Source organism: Heteronotia binoei, chromosome 4, assembly GCF_032191835.1.
Source record: "Heteronotia binoei isolate CCM8104 ecotype False Entrance Well chromosome 4, APGP_CSIRO_Hbin_v1, whole genome shotgun sequence".
NCBI classification, from domain to species: domain Eukaryota; kingdom Metazoa; phylum Chordata; class Lepidosauria; order Squamata; family Gekkonidae; genus Heteronotia; species Heteronotia binoei.
Genome location: NC_083226.1, coordinates 28979453 through 28998641, shown reverse-complemented (window position 1 = coordinate 28998641; position 19189 = coordinate 28979453). Strand labels below are relative to the sequence as shown.

Genomic DNA, 19189 nt, shown 5'->3' with positions numbered 1-19189 from the left:
TTCTTCAAGCCATTGCTTGGTTTGCCTTAAAGAAATTTAAAGAGACAAACGCATGCTCCAAGCTGGTTGATGGCGTGTTGGGGGCTTCAAGAGCCACACGATATGTGTAAAAGCCACATGTTGCTCCCAAACCACAGTTTGGCCACCGCGATATAAAATAAAGAACTCTGGATCTCATTTTTGTCTCTTGATATCCTAATCATTAAAACCACAGCTCGCCCTCTTGATTGCTATGGTGGAACGTGCCACTAACTCACAGCAAACTTATGAAGAGGATTTAGCTTCCGAGATATCTGATGTCATTATATTCTTGTTTTTTGAGCTGCTTTGCGAGCCGTGCGAGGATTAGGAATGAGAAAGAAAGATGCTTTGGGCAGAACACACGCACACACTCCACATTTCCATTTAAAAGGTAGTGAAAACACGCTCCGTTAAAAGGGGGGGGGGGGAATCCCCACATGTTAAGAAGGAAGGCGTGAGGGCATCATTTCTCTATATATCCTCCTCCTCCCCCCCCCTCCTCTTTTTTTCCGCTTTAAAAAAATGACTTTCCGAAAGGGCGGGGCGTAACGTGGAGAACGGCACATGCAGGTGCCCATCCGGCTCTCGCCTTCTGAGCTCCGCTCCTTCTGCCCGCCGAGGGAGAAACACCGACGCTGCGGGATGGGGAGCAACGCGCATCTCCGCTGGGAACCGGCGAGCCCCCGCGGTCCTCACGTAAGCCAGCCCTTCCTTCGCCTCCATGGGGACTGGGGAGAGAGAGAGAGAGCCTTTTGTTTCTGGGAGCGGAGGCGGTAACGAGGGGGAGAGGAGAGCGCGCCGGAGCGCCTCGGAAAGGCAGCGCCGGGGTGGTAGGTGGTTTTTTTTGGGGGGGGGGGGGGTCTCCTCTTTCTTTCCTTCGCCTGCTCCCCCTCACGCCACCCCCAATTTGGGTCTCTCGCGTCGCGATCGGCATGAAACGCACCCTACCCTCCAAGGAGGGAGTGGGAGGAGAGGGGGTCCGCCGCGCCGGCCGAGCGTCCCTCCGTTTTGCTGCAAATTGCAACCCCCTGCCCCCCCCCCCTTCATGCCAGCGACTGGTCCGTTTTCCAGACGCCTGAAAATTTGTTATGACTGGGAAGGGTCGGCGGGTGAACGGAAAGACTCGCTTAGATGCACTGCTGGGGGCTCTCTAGTCTTCCTTTGTGACATCGCCCTCCGCCCCGGAAGCCTCAAAGTATGCGAGCTGCCCGCGGTGGAGTCAGCGAGGAAGGCCAAGCTCAGGAGAACTTTCCTCATCTTTAACCGGGCGTTGCAAACGGGCCTCGGAAATGGGGATACATACAGAGCAGAAATGACGAATGGTGAACCCATTCATTCCCTTTGCAAGCCCAAAGCTGCTTCTCCGGGGCTCTCTGCGACTTTTTTTGTGGATGTACTGCCTAGATCAGGGGTGGCCAAACTGTGGCTCCGGAGCCATATGTGGCACTTTCACACATATTGTGCGGCTCTCGAAGCCCCCACCACCCCATGGACAAGCTTGGAGAAGGCAGTACTTCTTCAAGCCAAGCCAGCAGGTGGCTTGAAGAATACTGTACATTTAAAGTTATTTTCTTTACACCTCTCCTTTCCTCCTCCCTCCCCATCTTCCTTCCTTCCTTCCTTCCTTCCTTCCTTCCTTCCTTCCTTCCTTCCTTCCTTCCTTCCTTCCTTCCTTGTCTTGCAGCTCTCAAACATCTGACATTCACATCTTGTGGCTCTCAAACATCTGACATTTATTATATGTAGCTCCTATGTTAAGCAAGTTTGGCCAGCCCTGGCCTAGATCCACACCTGTTTATTTATTTAGACCTCACTTTCCTCTCAAATGGTGTCCCTCCAGGTGGCTAACAGCATTGTTCTCCTCTCCTTCCTTTTACCTTCACCACAATCCTGTGGGGTAGACCAGGCTGAGAGTGTGTGACTAGCCTAACGTCACCCAGCCAGCTTCAATGGCAGAGCCAGGATTCAAAACTGGGGCTCCCAAATCCTAGTCCGACACTCTTACTTGCTGCTACATCAATCTGCTTCACCTTCAGCGTGCCTGCTTCATCAGGTGCTCCGTGGACCTCTAGAGACTCCAATCATAAGAACATAAGAGAAGCCATGTTGGATCAGGCCAACGGCCCATCAAGTCCAACACTCTGTGTCACACAGTGGCAAAAAAATTTATATACACACATACGCTGTGGCTAATAGCCACTGATGGACCTGTGCTCCATATTTTTATCTAAACCCCTCTTGAAGGTGGCTATACTTGTGGCCGCCACCACCTCTTGTGGCAGTGAATTCCACATTTTAATCACCCTTTGCGTGAAGAAGTACTTCCTTTTATCCATTTTAACCTGGCTGCTCAGCAATTTCATCGAATGCCCACGAGTTCTTGTATTGTGAGAGAGGGAGAAAAGTACTTCTTTCTCTACTTTCTCCATCCCATGCATTATCTTGTAAACCTCTATCATATCACCCCTCAGTCGACGTTTCTCCAATCAATTCTATTTTTCTCCCTGCACATTGATCTGAAAAGAGAAGTGAGAACTGGGGATGTTTTTTCTTAAGTCTTTAAAACATTTTAAACTAGTTTTTCTTCTTCTTTTCACTTGATTTCCGTAGTTGCCTGAAGCACCATCTGGGTGACTGCATCTCTTTAAAAAAACAACACACATCCAGTTTAAACAGTCTATAACAATTATTTACTGTTACGTTAAAAGCCCCTAACTGGAATTTTAAATTACTCACTTATCTTCCACCCTGGCAAAGAGGAACCTTTGGGAAACTGTGTGCTAGTTTATTACAAGACGTTTCCTTGGAAAATCATCTCTGCTCGGAAATCCTGGTTCATAGCTCACTGTCATAGAATACGCCCACTTTGTATACAAAAGTGTCTAGCAAATGTCTGTCATTACGATGGGTGGAATAGGCATGGCTTGTTCACTGTAAAGACCCTTGGGGATACAGAGCACATCCTTCCACTGAAGTGGAGATGTCAGACGTTCCCTTGGAAAACCATCTCTGCTCGGAAATCCTGGTTCATAGCTCACTGTCATAGAATACGCCCACTTTGTATACAAAAGTGTCTAGCAAATGTCTGTCATTACGATGGGTGGAATTGTTCACTGTAAAGACCCTTGGGATACAGAGCAGATCCTTCCAAAAATCCTTCTGGTCCTGTTTCTCTCACAGGTAGCCAGATATTCTGAGGAAGGGAATAGCCTTTTTTTCCTACCCTGTCAAGGGGCATTCAGTGACATTCTGCCTCTGCATCTGAAGATGTTATTTGGTTAGTCTAGCGTAATAGCCAGTGACTTAGCCTTTGGCATTTTTCCTAGCACTCTGAACCAGTAGCTGACAGTCCCCATGTATTGTAGACATGAATTCCACACACGTTTATTACCAGGGAGGCAAAACACTACCTTCTGTTCATCCTGAATATATGTACTGTGAGTCAATTTCTTTGGGCAATCATTACTTCATTCATAATAGAACAGCAAAACATGTATTCACTTTCTCCAAACCATGCACAGTTTAATAAAACTCTGTCATGTCCCCCTCCCTTCTAAACTAGAAATTGGGGGGGAGATGTTCAGCCCATTTTTATCGCCCTCTTCTGCAACAACTTTCTATCTCTACCTTTTCCTTTTTGTGTTGGGGAGCCCAGAACTGTAAATGGTATTCCAAAGAGGCCATGGCATAGATTTGTATGAAACCATTGATTATGTAGTCATTTATATTCCATCTTTTTCCCTTTTCTCCATATTATATGCACAAAACAACCTTGTGAGGCAGGTTAGTCTGAATGTGTGTGACAGGCCCCAAGGTCACCCAGCAAGATTCCATGGCAGTGTGAGGATTTGAACCTGCATCTCCCAGATCCTAGTCCTAACTACAATACCAATCACTGTCTTAATTTCAAATGCTTTCCTAATCATCCCTTGAATCAAATTTTCTTTCTCCTGATTTCTGAGTTGACATTTTCAATGCCTTGTCCACCATAACCTCCAAATCTCTTTCCTGGTTAGATACTGTCAGTTTACACTTCCAGAGTGCATCACTTTAGGCTCACTTATGTAAATGAAAACATTGCAATCCACGCCTGTTTGTTATGTTTATGAATAGCCCCAATCCCACCACAGGACTTGTGGCACCTTACTGCTTGCTTCCACTGTGAGCAGAATTGTCCATTTACTCCTACCTATCCTTTGACCAATCCATAGAAGGGTCTTCTTTTTATTTTCCTAAGTTTACTCAGGAATAATTGGTGGGGAAATTTCTAAAAAGCTTTCTAAAATGCAACTATATCATGGTTACAAGGGTCATCTCTGTCAGCACAGAAGTTGACATTTTGAAAAAAAAGTTTATAATGTAGTGAGGGAGAACTTCTATTTGGAGAAGGCAGGTGGGCTTGTCCTCAGCAAGGCTTGTTCTTCTATGTGCTTAGTAATTCTATCTTTAATCATATTTTCCTAGGACAGATGTTGTGAACTGGTTTGTGGTTTCTTTGATCTCTCTGTTTAAAATATTATATTGGCTACTTTCCAACTCTCCATTAAGTAGGCTGATTTTATTGATTAGTCATGTATGCCATCCAAACCCAGTAAGTCCAGTTTTAAATGTTTCAACTAACCCTAGAATTCAGTTGTGAACTCAGTTCAGTTCAGGTGTCCTCACTGAAAAAAAGGAGTTTAGGTCTAAGCAGTATTGATACAGCATCTTCCATGATGAACACCACTTCAAAGAATTAATTCAGCTGCTATCTCCCTATCCTCCTATAGCAATCCTTCTGTTTCTTTGTCATTTAACAGTCCAACTAACTCTCTGGCTGGTTTCCCACTTCTAACATTCCAGCTCATACACAATAGTTTGCTATAGAGACTCCTTTATACATTCATTTGAGATTCATCAGGTATTATTAAACGCATGTGTGAACCATCCTTTAATGTGAACAGTACCAAAGTTAGATTAAATAAATTATCTAAACTGAATTACATTTCAGGCTTCCATACATACATATATATGCATGTATGTATTTAAAAAGGTAGTCCCCTGTGCAAGCACCATTCGTTTCTGACTCTGGGGTGACATCGCATCATGATGTTTTCATGGCAGACTTTGTACAGGGTGGTTTGCCATTGCCTTCCCCAGTCATCTACACTTTCCCCCCAGCAAGCTGGGTACTCATTTTACCAACCTTGAAAGGATGGAGGGCTGAGTCAACCTTCAGCCGGCTACCTGAAACCCAGCTTCTGCCAGGATCGAACTCAGGTCGTGAGCAGAGAGCTCTGACTGCAGTATTGCAGCTTTACCGCTTTGTGCCACGGGGCTGCCTTTCTTTCTATTAAACAGTGATAAAAATTCACATACGGTGCAAACTAATTTATAATAATTAATTGGCAGGATTTGATATGGGATGGTTTTGATGTTGGGAGACTGTCATTGGGTGATCTTCTAGTCCCTATCAGTGACTAGCAGGAGATCTTCTAGTGCCTATCACCCACTGTAGAGGAAAGTTCCATCAAATTACATCCAACATGGCAACCCTGTAGGGTTATCAAAGTGAGAGATGTTCAGAGGTGATTTGCCATTGCCTGCTCGTGTGGCACAATCCTGGACTTTCTTAGTGGTATCCCATCCACATAATAACCAGGACTGATACTGCTTATCATCAGAGATCTTACAAGTTCAGACTAGCCTGGGCCATCAAAGTCAGGGCCTCACCCACTACAGATGTATTATTGTTACGAAGTCCTGACAAGCTGTCCTATAACTCAGTCCTGCAGTAATTATTTGGAATTGTCTCACTAATTTGTTTTGGATTGGGGTGTTAAGCTAACAGGGAGTAAACCTACATTTGTGGTTATGAATCAGAAAGTTCAACATTAATCAAAATGTACAAAGAAGGAAATTTGGACTTAGATGTAAGGTGCTTGTAAAGAACCTAGGAGTAGGGAAATACCATTCTGTCTTTTACTTCTTCCTTTATTCCTCCTGGTTGTTACCATCTCCTTCCTTGGCTGCTACTGATGAAATCCATAAACTATACAGAATGGGGACCATGGTGGAATGAAAGCAAACTTAAAGAGAAATAGCCATAAACACAATGTCAGTTTTATAAATCCAGCTTTTAAAAAGGCATTTTTGAATGAGAATAGCAGAGTACAATGGGAATACATTGGCAAGATTGCAACGGTCTGGTTTGTTAATATAAAGTGGAGACTTTGAATAGTCTCAGTGTGAATACAGTGTGCATACACTGATGTCAGTTTTGGACAGCACAAAGAAAATTGACCAGCAGCTTGAAATAACAATGATCCTTGAGAAAGGACATTGTTTGAAATGGACAGAATAAAATTGATTATACAAGAATTTTGGCTGGACAGTGGACACTGGGTCATATACAGCTTTTTAGCTAGATTTATGAAAGTGCCATTGTGTTTATGGCATCTGCATATGTTTATAGTATCTATACTGAGTAACTAGTCCTATCTAAGTGGATATGTATGCTACTCTTAGCATGGTGGATCAGCTGTTATAATATTTTTCTTCTAGAAGGCTTAGACAGTATTTTTATTTAATGGGGAAATATTTACTAAAAAATGTAGAATGTTTGATATGTTTGGTGTATGACGCTTACATCAGGTACTGCTGAAGTCCATGGCAAATCAAAAAGCGGGCATCCCAGCAGGCATTGCAGTTTCTCCAGCAACCAACAATAATGCCTGAACTCCAGTCAATTTCCTTTCACAATGGCCACACGTGTACAAATGTCACTGGAGGTGCTCCAACATCTGGGGATTTAAAATAAAAGAAGATTTTCCTGCAAATCTCAGTATTCTCATAGATTTGAAGAAGCATCGGTTGTAGTCATCATAAGTGGCTCCAATCCATTGCATGGATTTTCTGATCCATACAAGGGCCAGTTCTTTAGAATTAGCAACCAGGATCTGCTGACAAACATCAGTAGATAGTTGCTTATGAGCCTGTGATGTATAAAAGTCATATACATGGAGTGCAACTGCAGCTGAAAGATCTGTTGGCCATATTTGCATTGGGCATGCCAGAAGTAAATGACCACACATTTATTTTGGAACATCTTGGAGCCATTGGAGGCAAGGGGGAGAGGCTACAAGTGCTTCTCCCAAAAACGATTACTTGCCTTTCTTTGCTTGCTAGTAGAAGCTTTGATGGGCAGCCCAAGCTAGAAATCAACTGCAGAAGAAGCAATTTGAATGATCCTCCTTCCACAATTGCTTGTATATAGAAGACAGAATCCTCCACTCCTTCTTCCGAATCTGCTCGATTGAATTGATTTGGTGGGGTTGGTTCTACTAGTGATGACATTTAATGGCACTCCCATGCTGACCTGATTCAATACCATTTTGTACATTGCATTTTTTCCCCCTGTGCACTTAAGCACACACCTTAAAATGTTTGGTGTGAATGCAACAAAAGCTTGTATAATATGCGGGGGACATACAGCTCCCTCTTGAGATTATGCCCAGGTTTGCCTCTGCATAATGAATGTTCTCTCACAACTTTTCAGTTCTCTGATTTGGTGTATGGGAGAATCTAGACTATTGTAAAAGTCATGTTGTTGTAAAATGCATGGATTTTGGCGGAAAATACTTGGATGCTTACTCATTGCAAATGTGTACTGCTTGCTTTTGCAGGGCGTGCTTCTTGTTCCACCCGTTTTTTAAAGGTTTGTGTCTTGATCAGAAAGTGACATTTAAAATGAGTAAAACAAGATTTTTAAATGAGGCCCTTTTGCTGATTTTAAGGACAGATCTCACGAAGGAGAGCTTGCGCAATCCTAAGCAGAGTTACACCGCTGTAGATCCATTTAACTGTTTAGGATTTTATTGCCAGGCTGCAATCCAGTCACACTTAAGTTGGGAGTGAATCCCATTGAACTTCTGAGTAAACCTGCTTAGAGGTTTAAGGCTGGAGCTCTCTGATCTAACAGCTTGCTTCCAGATTCCAGCTGTGTGAAGTTTTCTTTAGTTGTTAATTTGTGATGGAAAGGCACTCTGCACATGCCTAGATGCTTCTTTGAGTAATATATTCTGGGGCCAATACTCCCTCTAAGCTGTGGAGTCTTGTGAGCAAAAATTCTACTCCATGAGCTCCTGGAATTAAAGTTGTCAGCTGCTTTGTGAGCATAGTTTGCTTTGGCGCCGTCCTTCCTGAGTTAAGACAAAAATGTGTGAGCCAGAGGTTAAAAAACTGTGAGCTAGCTCACACTAACTCAGCTTAGAGGGAACACTGTCTGGTGCTGAGCTATGGAGAGTTCTGCCTCAAAGAAAACCTTGGCAACTGCTGTCTTTGACTGTTCACTCTATGTATCAGAACTTTTTCCTTGGTTATTATTACATAATTTTGCTTCAGGCTTATATGAAAAGCAAACCTAGATCATAATTAAATTGGTAAACAGGCAGAACTGACATTTATCACAAACCTGTTTGTTTCATTTGGTGTTTCGAAAGCGGATTCACAGTTCCCAGCATCATAATTCTCCTGATGATTATTAGTAATGGTTGCATAGGGCTGGTACAGGCATGTATGGTTGAGGAACCAGAGCTGTTCTTCAGAACATGGGCTCTTTTCAAAGCCTAAATAAATGGGTGGTGGGTAGGAAAGAAGACGAAAGCATAGTACTCAAACACTGAATTTCAATGGCATATTACCAGTCAAATATTCAAAAGGACTTTATTTCAATAATACTTATTTTAAAGCAGGGGTGTCAAATGTCCAGCCCGTGGGCCAAAACCAGCCTGCCCAGTAGGGTTGCCAAGTCTAATTCAAGAAATATCTGGAGACTTTGGGGGTGGAGTCAGGAGACTTTGGGGGTGGAGCCAGGAGCAAGGTCGTGACAAGCGTAATTGAACGCCAAAGGGAGTTCTGACCATCACATTTAACGGGCCACACACCTTTTAAATGCCTTCCCTCCATTGAAAATAATGAAGGATAGGGGCATCCTCTTTGGGGGCTCATAGAATTGGACCCCCTGGTCCAATCTTCTTGAACTTTGGAGGGTGTTTTGAGGAGAGGCACAGGATGCTATGCTGCAAATTTGGTGCCTCTACCTCAAAAAACAGCCCCCCCCCAGAGCCCCAGATACCCATGGATCAATTCTCCATAATACCCTATGGGAGTCAGTCCCCATAGGGAATAATGGAGTAGCCAGCAGACATTTCCAACCCGGTTTCTGTTGACCCTGAAGTGAGGGGAGGGCCTCCAAACCAGGGGATTCCCTGCCCCCACCTGGGGATTGGCACCCTACTGCCCAGGTTTTTAATCAGGCCAATAGCTCTTTTCTCCCCCCCCCCCCCCGTCCCTCTCCTGTCCTCACCCTTTGCCGGCTGCAGCAGGAAGCTCTTCTGGGCTTGTAAGGCTACAAAGAAAACACAGAATGGATTTTCCATAAGGCCTCTGTGCCCAAACAGCCCCTGGAAGTTGCAGCAGCTTTCTGGGAATGGAATTCTACTCTGGGAATGGAGTTCCACGGTGGGGGTGGGCTCATTCCAATTCCAGAACTCTTCTGCCACTCCCAGGGACAGTCATTTCACTCTGGGGGCTGCCATTCCAGTCCCAGAGTAGTCTATCTGAGCCCAGATACCCACCATCCCAAGACAACACTCACAAAATCTTCATATTTCCCAATCCAGAGCTGGCAACCCGGAGGAGGAGGGAGATGTCGCCATCTACGATACTGGCTTTGTATTGCAATAATCTTGTTTGAGATGTTGATCAGGTAGGTAGATTTGAAGTGGTGCTGGTGTCTGGTTTGTCTTTACACATGCGTTGAGTAGTTCTCCTGCTGTGTTCAATGCATGTACAGCTGAATGTGCAATTTAAATCCCTGCATTTAACCAGATACTGATCTCAAGGTTCATTTGTACAGTGAACATTGTAAACAAATACATGGGAGATCATTACGTGGATTTGCTATAACATGTGAACAGAACTTAAGTGTTTTTGCTCTTTAAAAGCAAGGCAAATTGTGTAGTGGAGATAATGTGTCTCCGTTATCTCAGTCAGTTCTTCTTTCTTATGTGTGTTTTAGGGAGTGATAACAGCAGGGGAAGTTTTCAGTTGGTTTCCTTTCCCTTTCTAAGGTAGTGAATCTTGCATTCCAAGTCTAGGATTATTTATTCTTGTTGCAAAACCGCAAAGGATTATTGCTAGCTTATTTAAAGTTTCCGGGGGAGGCTGAGGGGGGGGGGGTGCTGCTGTATGAATAACCCTGAAACAGGAGTCAACATGAACTGTATGTGTTAATCATGAAATACATATAGTAAATGCATGAAATTATGTACTGGTTTAGCTGGGTGATCTGAATTTTGAGCTATGTGAACCAATATGTTACCAACACAAGGACAACAAAAAATCATTTCCAGGGAACTCACTGGTTGTTGCTTTACGATTTTATACACTATCAGCATTTTGGCCAACAGCTGTAATTTGAAAAATGGGTTTCTTGTTCATGGCTAGGCAAGTCAAATGGTGACAATCCTGTTGACAGTTGGGGAGAAACCGTTCTGTGTCAGTTGCAGCAGGCTTAATCAAAACCGCCAGTGGTGTGACTCTGGTTTCCTGAAGATAGATCCAAGTGGGCAACTGTGTTGGTCTGAAGCAGCTGAACAAAGCAGGAGTCAAGTTTCACCTTTAAGACCAACCAAGTTTTATTCAGAACGTAAGCTTTCATGTGCTCTCTAAGCTATACCTGATCCCCTCGTCTGATGAAGTGTGCTTAGAGAGCACACGAAAGCTTACGTTCTCAATAAAACTTGGTTGGTCTTAAAGGTGCAAACTTGACTCCTGCTTTGTTCATCTGGTTTCCTAAGAAAGAGAATGGGAGGGAGGGGATGAAGAAGTCTAATAGCTAGTAGCTGGTTAGGAGGAAGGTCAGCTAGATCCATTACTCTTGCATGCTATTTTGATGAATGAAGCCTTTGTAACTGGGCATTCTTGAGTTTTTGCTACTTGTCAGGTAACTAACCCTGCAGTCCAGGGAACACTCACATGGGAGTAAGCCTAAGAGAATAAAATGGGACTTACTCCTGAGAAAATATGCACAGGGTTGCGCTGAAAGTCTCCATCTCCATCCCATTCTAGGATTCACATAAGGTGCTTGGTACTGACCATAAAAATCCTGTTTCCCAACTTCTGGTTGGAGAGTGGTCTTAGGAGGAGGGCATCTGGGTTTGTGACATCTGTGGTCATTCCAGATGCCTGGTACATGTCCCACCCTGTTGAGAGATGGACAGAGGAATCTGAGATCCTTGTTTACAAACCCTGGAGCAGGAAACAAAGAGACAGCATAGTCTGGTGGTTAGAGTGTCAAATGAGGATCTAGAATTTGCAGGTTCAAATCCCTACTCTGCCTTGCAAGCTTGCTGGGTGACTTTGAGCCAGTCACACACTCTCAGTCTAACCTACAGTACAGGGTTGTTGTGAAGATACTATGGAAAAGAGGAGGAGGATGTCAGCTGCTTTGGGTCCCCTTTGGGGAAGAAAGGTGGGGTATCAATGAATTAAATAACTAAATCTATGCCATAGCCTCATTGGAATAACATTTACAGGGGTGTTGCGAGGGTAAAATGAGGAAGGGAAGAACATTGATACTGACCCACTTCAGGTCCCCACTGGGGAGAAAGATGGGGTAAATGAAGTAAGTAAGTAAGTAAATAAAGGTGTTCTCCCTCCAGTAACGTGAAGTCTTGGTGGTGACAAAAGACAGGAACTACGCATTATCTGGAGATCAGCTGCGATTCTGGAAGATCTCCAGACCCCATCTGGATGTTCCAAATCAAAAATACACTGCCTTCAGGCACAACACAATAAGAGTAATTTAGTAACTGAATTCTAAGTATATTGACACATATATGGACAACGGTGTGTCGATCCAAAGTGCACCATTTCATATTGTCATCAGGTTCAAGACGAATGGATAAATATGTAGTCTTGGTATCACTTTGAAATGGGAACCTTTAACCTGGACTCCAGAGAGCTTACAATCTTAATAATTGTTATCACTTTTGGAGTGCGGCCAAAGTAGGCTCCAAAGTGCTTGTACATGAATTAAGTAACTAAATCTTGTGTTTGTACGGGAATCACCACAAACATTCACACGTAGCCGAAGCCTACACTAATTACACAGGGAACGATTCTCCTGATCTAAACGGGGAGCAGGTTCATTTGTAAGACTAACATGGGGCTACTGGGTTGTTATAGTTGATCAGGAAGTAGCATCCCTATAATATAGTGGGTTCAATGCATGGAAGAGACAAGGGAGTAGTGATTATAGCTCCTTTATTAGAGACAGCAAAGTATAAGGCTGCAATTCAAACTGAGGACTGAGCCAACAGGGCCAAGGATATACATTCAAGTTCCCGCACTAGCATGCCATTGGATCATTCAAACCAGCAGGGGCCCCGTGATTGGAGCAGGGCAGCAGGCATTTCGATCCTACTGTCCATTGTTCCTGAGTCCCCAAGCTCAGACCTCAAGGCTCCAATAAGCCAGGCAGGAACCACATTCCAAAGTCACGACAGTAGTTTATGTACACAATCCCCCTCCACACTCCAAAAAAGGCAGGAAGCAGAAAGGTCAGAAGCTTAGGAGGGGATTATGCTCTCCCCCCCCCCCTTTTTTTTTCTTGAAAGTCAGGAATAGGGTATTCACTCTGATTCTTGCTGTTATGTTCAGACAGTAAAGATGGGTGCATTCAAAACATCATCCACTTATTAACAAGCAAGTACAGGGATAAGAGCAGCCAGTTTCAGGACAAGAGAGCTCAGGCAGCCTCCGGTTCTAGCTAACAAACGGAACTCGGGGAGTCGGAGACTCTACTCCATGAGACTAAACAGGACTGGCCCTAGACTCTCTAGCACCTTAGGCAAGGCTAACTTTTGGCTCCTCCTCTATACACTGATATTATCACCAAGTCACCTGTAGGGCACCTGATTCGGTGCCCCCAGAAGGCTGGCACCCTGGGCAATTGCCTAGTGGAAGGCCAGCCCTGCCAACACAAATATCAAGGGATTGGGGGTGGAGGGCAGACTGTTCTATTATAAGGCATGCAATAAATGCCCTAGAGAAAAGGGTAAGGCTCAAGGAGGGAATGCAGGATCATCAGCTGAGATACTTTATTAACTAGGATGGCAAACTTTCAGGTGGGGCCTAGAGATCTGTACAATATGGAGATCACTTGTACTTCTGGGAGACAAGTTCCCCTAGAGAAAATGGCAGCTTCAGAAGGTAAACTCTGTGAAATTACTTCCCTGCTGGGCTCTTGTCCTTCCCCAACCTCTGCGCTTCCCAGGCTCTGTCTTCAAATCTCCAGAATTTCCCAACCTGGAGTTGGCAACCCAAATCATACTCTGACATAACGACAGGCTTCAGATAGGGTTGCCAACTTCCAGGTGGCACCAGGAGATCACCTGCTATTACAGTTGATTTCCAGACACAATCAAGATCAGTTCTCCTGGAGAAAATGGCTGCTTTGAAGAGTAGACAGTATGGTGTTATACCCTGCTGAGATCCCTCCCCCCTCTAAACTCCACCCTCAAAATCTTTAAGATTTCCCAACCCAGTGCTGGCAACCCTGCCTTCAACTAATGCCAGGATATTAACATTGGTGCTTGCTTCCCAATGAACCTATGTATGGAGCTACATTCTGGAGAAATCTGGGAACAGAGCTGCATAGCATAAACCAGACTTCCTCTATTAGGATAGGAGAGCCAGTTTGGTGTAGTGGTGAAGTGTGCGGACTCTTATCTGGGAGAACCGGGTTTGATTCCCCACTCCTCCACTTGCACCTGCTGGAATGGCCTTGGGTTAGTCATAGAGCTATCGCAGGAGTTGTGAGAGCCCTCTCAGCTCCACCCGCCTCACAGGGTATCTGTTGTGGGGGGAGAATATATAGGAGATTGTAAGCCACTCTGAGTCTCTGATTCAGAGGGAAGGGTGGGGTATAAATCTGCAGTCTTCTTTTTCCGCTATTATTCTCCACTTTGTAGGACAGCAATTTAAGTGTATTCTATATTCCCATGTCACCAAGTGCTGCAATCGTTTGGAAGATTCTAGTAGATCAAACTAGCAAAAAAAGCATACAAGCAAAATTTAACTAGTGCTCACAAGACAGCGGCAATGGCATTATCATAGAAAATGCTTACGGTGCAGGCAGTTTGTTTCATACCAGTATGTTGGTGCTGGGCACTAGGGTAACCAACCTCCCACTCTTACAAACAACCAAGATCAGTTACCATGGGGGGAAAAAAGTCTGCTTTAGAGGATGGACCCTACGGCATTATGCCCTTCTTTGACCCCACCTCCCCACAGGATGCACCCCAAAATCTCCGTTTATTTCACATCCCAGAGATGGCAACCCTATGTGGGCACACATACTTTGAACTCAGTGTCTGACCTACCGACTGTGTGGAAATTGTATCAGATATTATGTTAGTCTTGTGTACACATTTCCAGAGTTAATATTTACCCCAAACTTTCCCTTTTTAAAAGGACGTTAGTGCAGCAATTGAGTACCATGCCATAGTTTGCCTCTTTTCTTTATGTATACTTACCTGTACTATATAAGAGTTACATATTAAATGGTATAATTGGACTGCACCACTTCCTATTCCTATGTGTGTTTGTGCTATAACTGGGACAAAAATTCTTCCACAGGTTTTTTTTTTATGTAAGAAGGAAGATTTTTAGCCTAGTCTTCTTTCCGGTGAAAGGTTGGCCTGACTATAGAGGCAATTCAGGCATTTACTGGGAGCCAGAATTCTAGGGCACCTGCCTTAGCTATGTAAATATTGTGTGATGGTGTGTGGGGGAGGGTGGGGTGTTACATGAACTTTTGGAGGCAACAGAAAGAGACAGTTCAAGGTTCACAGTTATGATGAGATACAACCAAGGATTGTAATGTACCTTAGAAATACTGGGGGAGAGAAAGTGGCAGGTTATAGCCCAATCTCATTAGATCTCGGAAGCTAAGGAGTGTCAATATTTGGATGGGAGCCTGCTGAAGAAGGCTCTGCAGAGGAAGGCAATGACAAACCAGCTCTGCTACTCACTAGCTTTGAAAAAGGCCCCTTGCTGGAATTGCCATAGCTGCAACTTGATGGCAATCACATATGCATGTAGCTGGCTATACAGGGCATAGACACACTCATAAAGGGAAGTGGCAAAAACTTTAAGAAAACCTTGCTTACCTGAAAGAAAGCTAAGGGCTTTTCCTGCCACCAGTGCCATTAAGAAAATGAGATGGCTACCTTAAATTTGGGGAGGAAAGGCGGCATAGCATAGATTGCTCTTGTCAGAACTTGAATGCTAAGCAAAGCTGGTGCTTGGAGGGCAGGCTGCCAAGGAAGACCCTGCAGAGGAAGGCAATGACAAATCACCTCTGCTCCTCACTTGCATTGGAAGCCCCTTACTGGGGTAGCCATAAGTTGCCTGTGAAGTTGAAGGCACTCATATCCACAATCTTAAATTCACATGCAAGTTACAATTATTTACAGTAATATAGAAATGTTGTGGATCCCTGCTATTACAATTGCTCTCCAGATGACCAAGATCAGTTCCCCTGGAGAAGAATGGCTGCTTAAATGATATTTATTTCATAGAGCCATAGAGATAGAAGGGACCACCAGGGTCACCGAGTCCAACCCCCTGCACAAATTCATAATTACCTCCCCCACCCCCAGTGAGATGGCAAAAAAAAACCTCCAGAACCCCTGGCAAAACTGGCCTGGAGAAAGATTGCTGCCTGACCCCAATTTCCCTGTCTTATATTTCCCTGGGCATGTAAGAAAGGGCCACAAGAACTAAGCACTGATGCGACCCTTCCAGCTCTTTCTAGAAAGATCTGCCTAAGTTCACAGAATCAGCAGTGCTGTCAGGTGGCCATCTAGCCTCTGTTTAAAAACCTCCAAGGACAGCCCACCACCTCCCAAGGAAATCTGTCCCACTGAGGAACACCGCTCTAACTGTCAGGAAGTTCTTCCTAATGTTTAGCCAGAAACTCTTATTAAGTTCAACCCATTGGTTCTGGCCTGCCCTTCTGGGCAAACAGAAAACAACTCTGCACCATCTTCTACATGACAGTCCTTCAAATACTTGAAGATAGTTATCATGACCCAGTCTCCTCTCCAGGCTAAATGTAACCCAGCTCTTTCATCCTTTCCTCATAGGACTTGGTCTCCAGACCCCTCACCCCTTTGTTCATTTGCTTGTTTGTTTATTTGAAACATGTATTAGTTGTCTTTCTCCCTTGTGGAATTCAAGGCAGGCTATGATGTAACTAAAATGATTATAGGAAATACTATAATAATAAAAACAATATAAAGAAAACAACTATATAACACATAAATGTTACAATTGAAACAACTCCAATTAGGACTGCCAATAATTAAAAACTGGATCAGTCAGATGGAATCCTGTTTTCAGCTGCCTCCTGAAAATTAAGAGTGATACACTGAATTCCAGACAAAAGCTTTGTATGCCTATTGGCTTGGTGTTTTGTTTGAAATTTATGACAGTATTAATTTTATTAAGTACAGTTCCCAACTTTGGGTTAGGAAATTCCTGGAGATTTGGGGTTAGAGTTTGGGGACAGTGGGGCTTGGGGAGGGAAGGGACCTCAGGTCAGTATAATACCATTGAGTATACTCTTCAAATAAATTATTTTCTTCAGGGAAACTGATCTCTGTAGTCTGGAGAGCAGTTTTAACTCTGGGAGATATCCAGGTCCCGCCAAGAGATTAGCAATCCTAATATTGTTCAACTATGAATCATTAAACAAATTTTGCAATTATTTTCATTGCCCAATATGTAAGACCCTGAACTGATGACTAAGAATCAGTGGATGAATTCATCCAAGCAGAAAGTTGCTCTTCTTCAGCATCTGGCCATGTGGCAAAGTAAATTTTCCCTATGGCTCCTCAAATCCATGTTTGAAGAGTAACTGAATGTAAGTAAAAATTGTCTTGCTATGTGGCTGCATGCTGCAGATGGCTGGCTCTCCATACTTTTGCAGCTGTTGTGGGAATTTTTTGTCCCTCAAGTGGATTTCAGGAGCTGACAATGCAAAAATAGCTAAGTATTATTTTACACAGAATCCAGTCTGCTGTGCCAGCGCATATTACACCAGTGTTCCCACGGCAAATCCCTATAACATGGACAACAAGCACATGTTCCTAAACCCCCATCTCCACAAGCAGTGGAGACCTGATATACTACCCCATGTATGTTTAGAAACATTTCACACTTTCGCATATTTCTGCCACAGTAGTGAAACTGTTCTGAATCCACTGGACAGTGGTCCCTAATATGATGCCAATAGTTATCATTGTATCCACAAAGTGTTTCCCAGTGCCCCATTGTTTTCCTCCAAAGCAGAGAGTCAATCCTAGTTTTCTTCCACTTAACTGAAGTAGGAGGAGCTTCAAAAGAGCCCAGGATCACCTTTGGGTCTACATGGAGCACTCATTTGTGTGCATGTTGGGTAAACTGCTTTCATCACAGATGGATGCTTGGCTTGAATCTTGTAGCATTTTGTGGAACTGCCCAACATTTTGTGATTAGCCCACAACTATCACCCTACAAGCCATTTTGATGTGGCATGTGCCACGTGCTCTCTTAATTTCAAAATTGCTCACAGGTTTCAACAATTTTTTTTCTAGGGAGGCTCCATTAAGGCTTTTAGTGGCCCAGTTTTACATAATTTAGTCCATGAACACTGATGCTAATAAGATTTGTATCTGTCTTTCCTCTTTCCCCTGCCTTAAAGTCATTCAGCTTTATTCACAAAGTGTTTTCAGAGCTTCTACTTTCCTTCTAGTAAGAGATAGCCCTGTATCCAGATAATGAAAGTGAATCAGCCTCATCAAGAGTATCCACATATGCATGAAGTAAGTAGTGGTTGTAGATCAAGGGAAGGTAGAGGAAAATCTTATTTGGAGGGGATTTTTTTTTGGACACTGTGACATTTGTGGGGAAATGTCAAACCTATAGATAGCCTAGATTTCCCACCAACTATTTTTGTGTATCTCCCCGGGGGGGGGGGGCGGGTTGTAGAAAAAGCCCAGCAGGAACTCATTTGCATCTTAGGCCACCCCCCTGACATCACCAATGTTTCACGCAGGTCTTTTGTAGAAAAAGCCCAGCAGGAACTCATTTACATATTAGGCCACATCCTATGACACCAAGCCATCCGGAACGGCGTTCCTGCTCAGAAAAAGCCGTTTCTGCCTATTTTGAACTTTTACTTCAAATAACTGGTTCCTAAAGCCTTTAGCATCTATTTGTGTCGGGGGGGTGGAGGATGGGAAGCATCTCGAGTATGAAGAACAGAACTTCTGCTCTACAAAATATAATCTGTATGTATGTCAGTTAAATTCTTTGACAAAATCCAGTCACTGAAACTCAGACTAGAGGCTTGCCATCCAAGTAGGTGTGCACAGAGGACTGCAAGTGTCCATGTCTAATGGTTGCTATTTTAAAAAGTCTTATGGCAGACTAATCCCTATGGGGGGAATGTGATTCCTTCCAATATTCACTGTTGGCCTCAGGAGTGCCCAGCAGACATTTCCTCCCTCCCCCCCCTTTTTGATGACCCTGAAGCGGGGGGGGGGGAGGCCTCCAAACCAGGGGAGCCCCTGCCCCCACCTGGGGATTTGGTAAGACAAAAGAAACCGTGTACCAAGTGTTGCAATATAAGTGCACACTCTTTCTCAAACAATATAACAGAACAATTCCTGAATGTCCCTCAAAGCAAAAAATCAGTCTTTAGTAGAAACTTAGACTTTAAATGTTGTCAGGTGCAAAGTCTGCTGTCATTCTTTTCCTTCTGTTGAAAGACACAGATAGACCCGACTGCTCCTCTTTGTGGAGTAATTCAACAGGTGTAATGGCGGCGACACGAGTCCTAGGTTCAATTCTGTGTTTCCTTTACACTTCCTCTGGCCGCAATTATTACACTCTGGAACTCGTGCAGTAACTGTTCATGCACACTAGTAAGATGCGACTGTGAGCTGTTGGCTTAAGCACGGGTTCTGGAGTGTAATAATTGCGGCCCGAGGAGTGTAATAATTGCGGCCAGAGGAAGTGTAATAATTGCGGCCAGATGAAATGTAAAGGAAACACTGAATTGAACCTAGGATTC

At 43.9% G+C, this 19189-nt stretch overlaps 1 protein-coding gene across 1 annotated transcript in view; it reads left to right on the top strand.

Moving 5' to 3' along the window:
• Window positions 1-639: 639 nt before the first annotated feature.
• The window catches only part of GNE (glucosamine (UDP-N-acetyl)-2-epimerase/N-acetylmannosamine kinase), a 64384-nt gene continuing 45834 nt past the window's right edge, over window positions 640-19189 (top strand). Inside the window, exon 1 of the mRNA XM_060237038.1 lies at window positions 640-717. Within this exon, the coding sequence (XP_060093021.1) occupies window positions 664-717 (54 nt within the window). The 5' untranslated portion in view covers window positions 640-663. The remainder of the gene's footprint in view (window positions 718-19189) is intronic.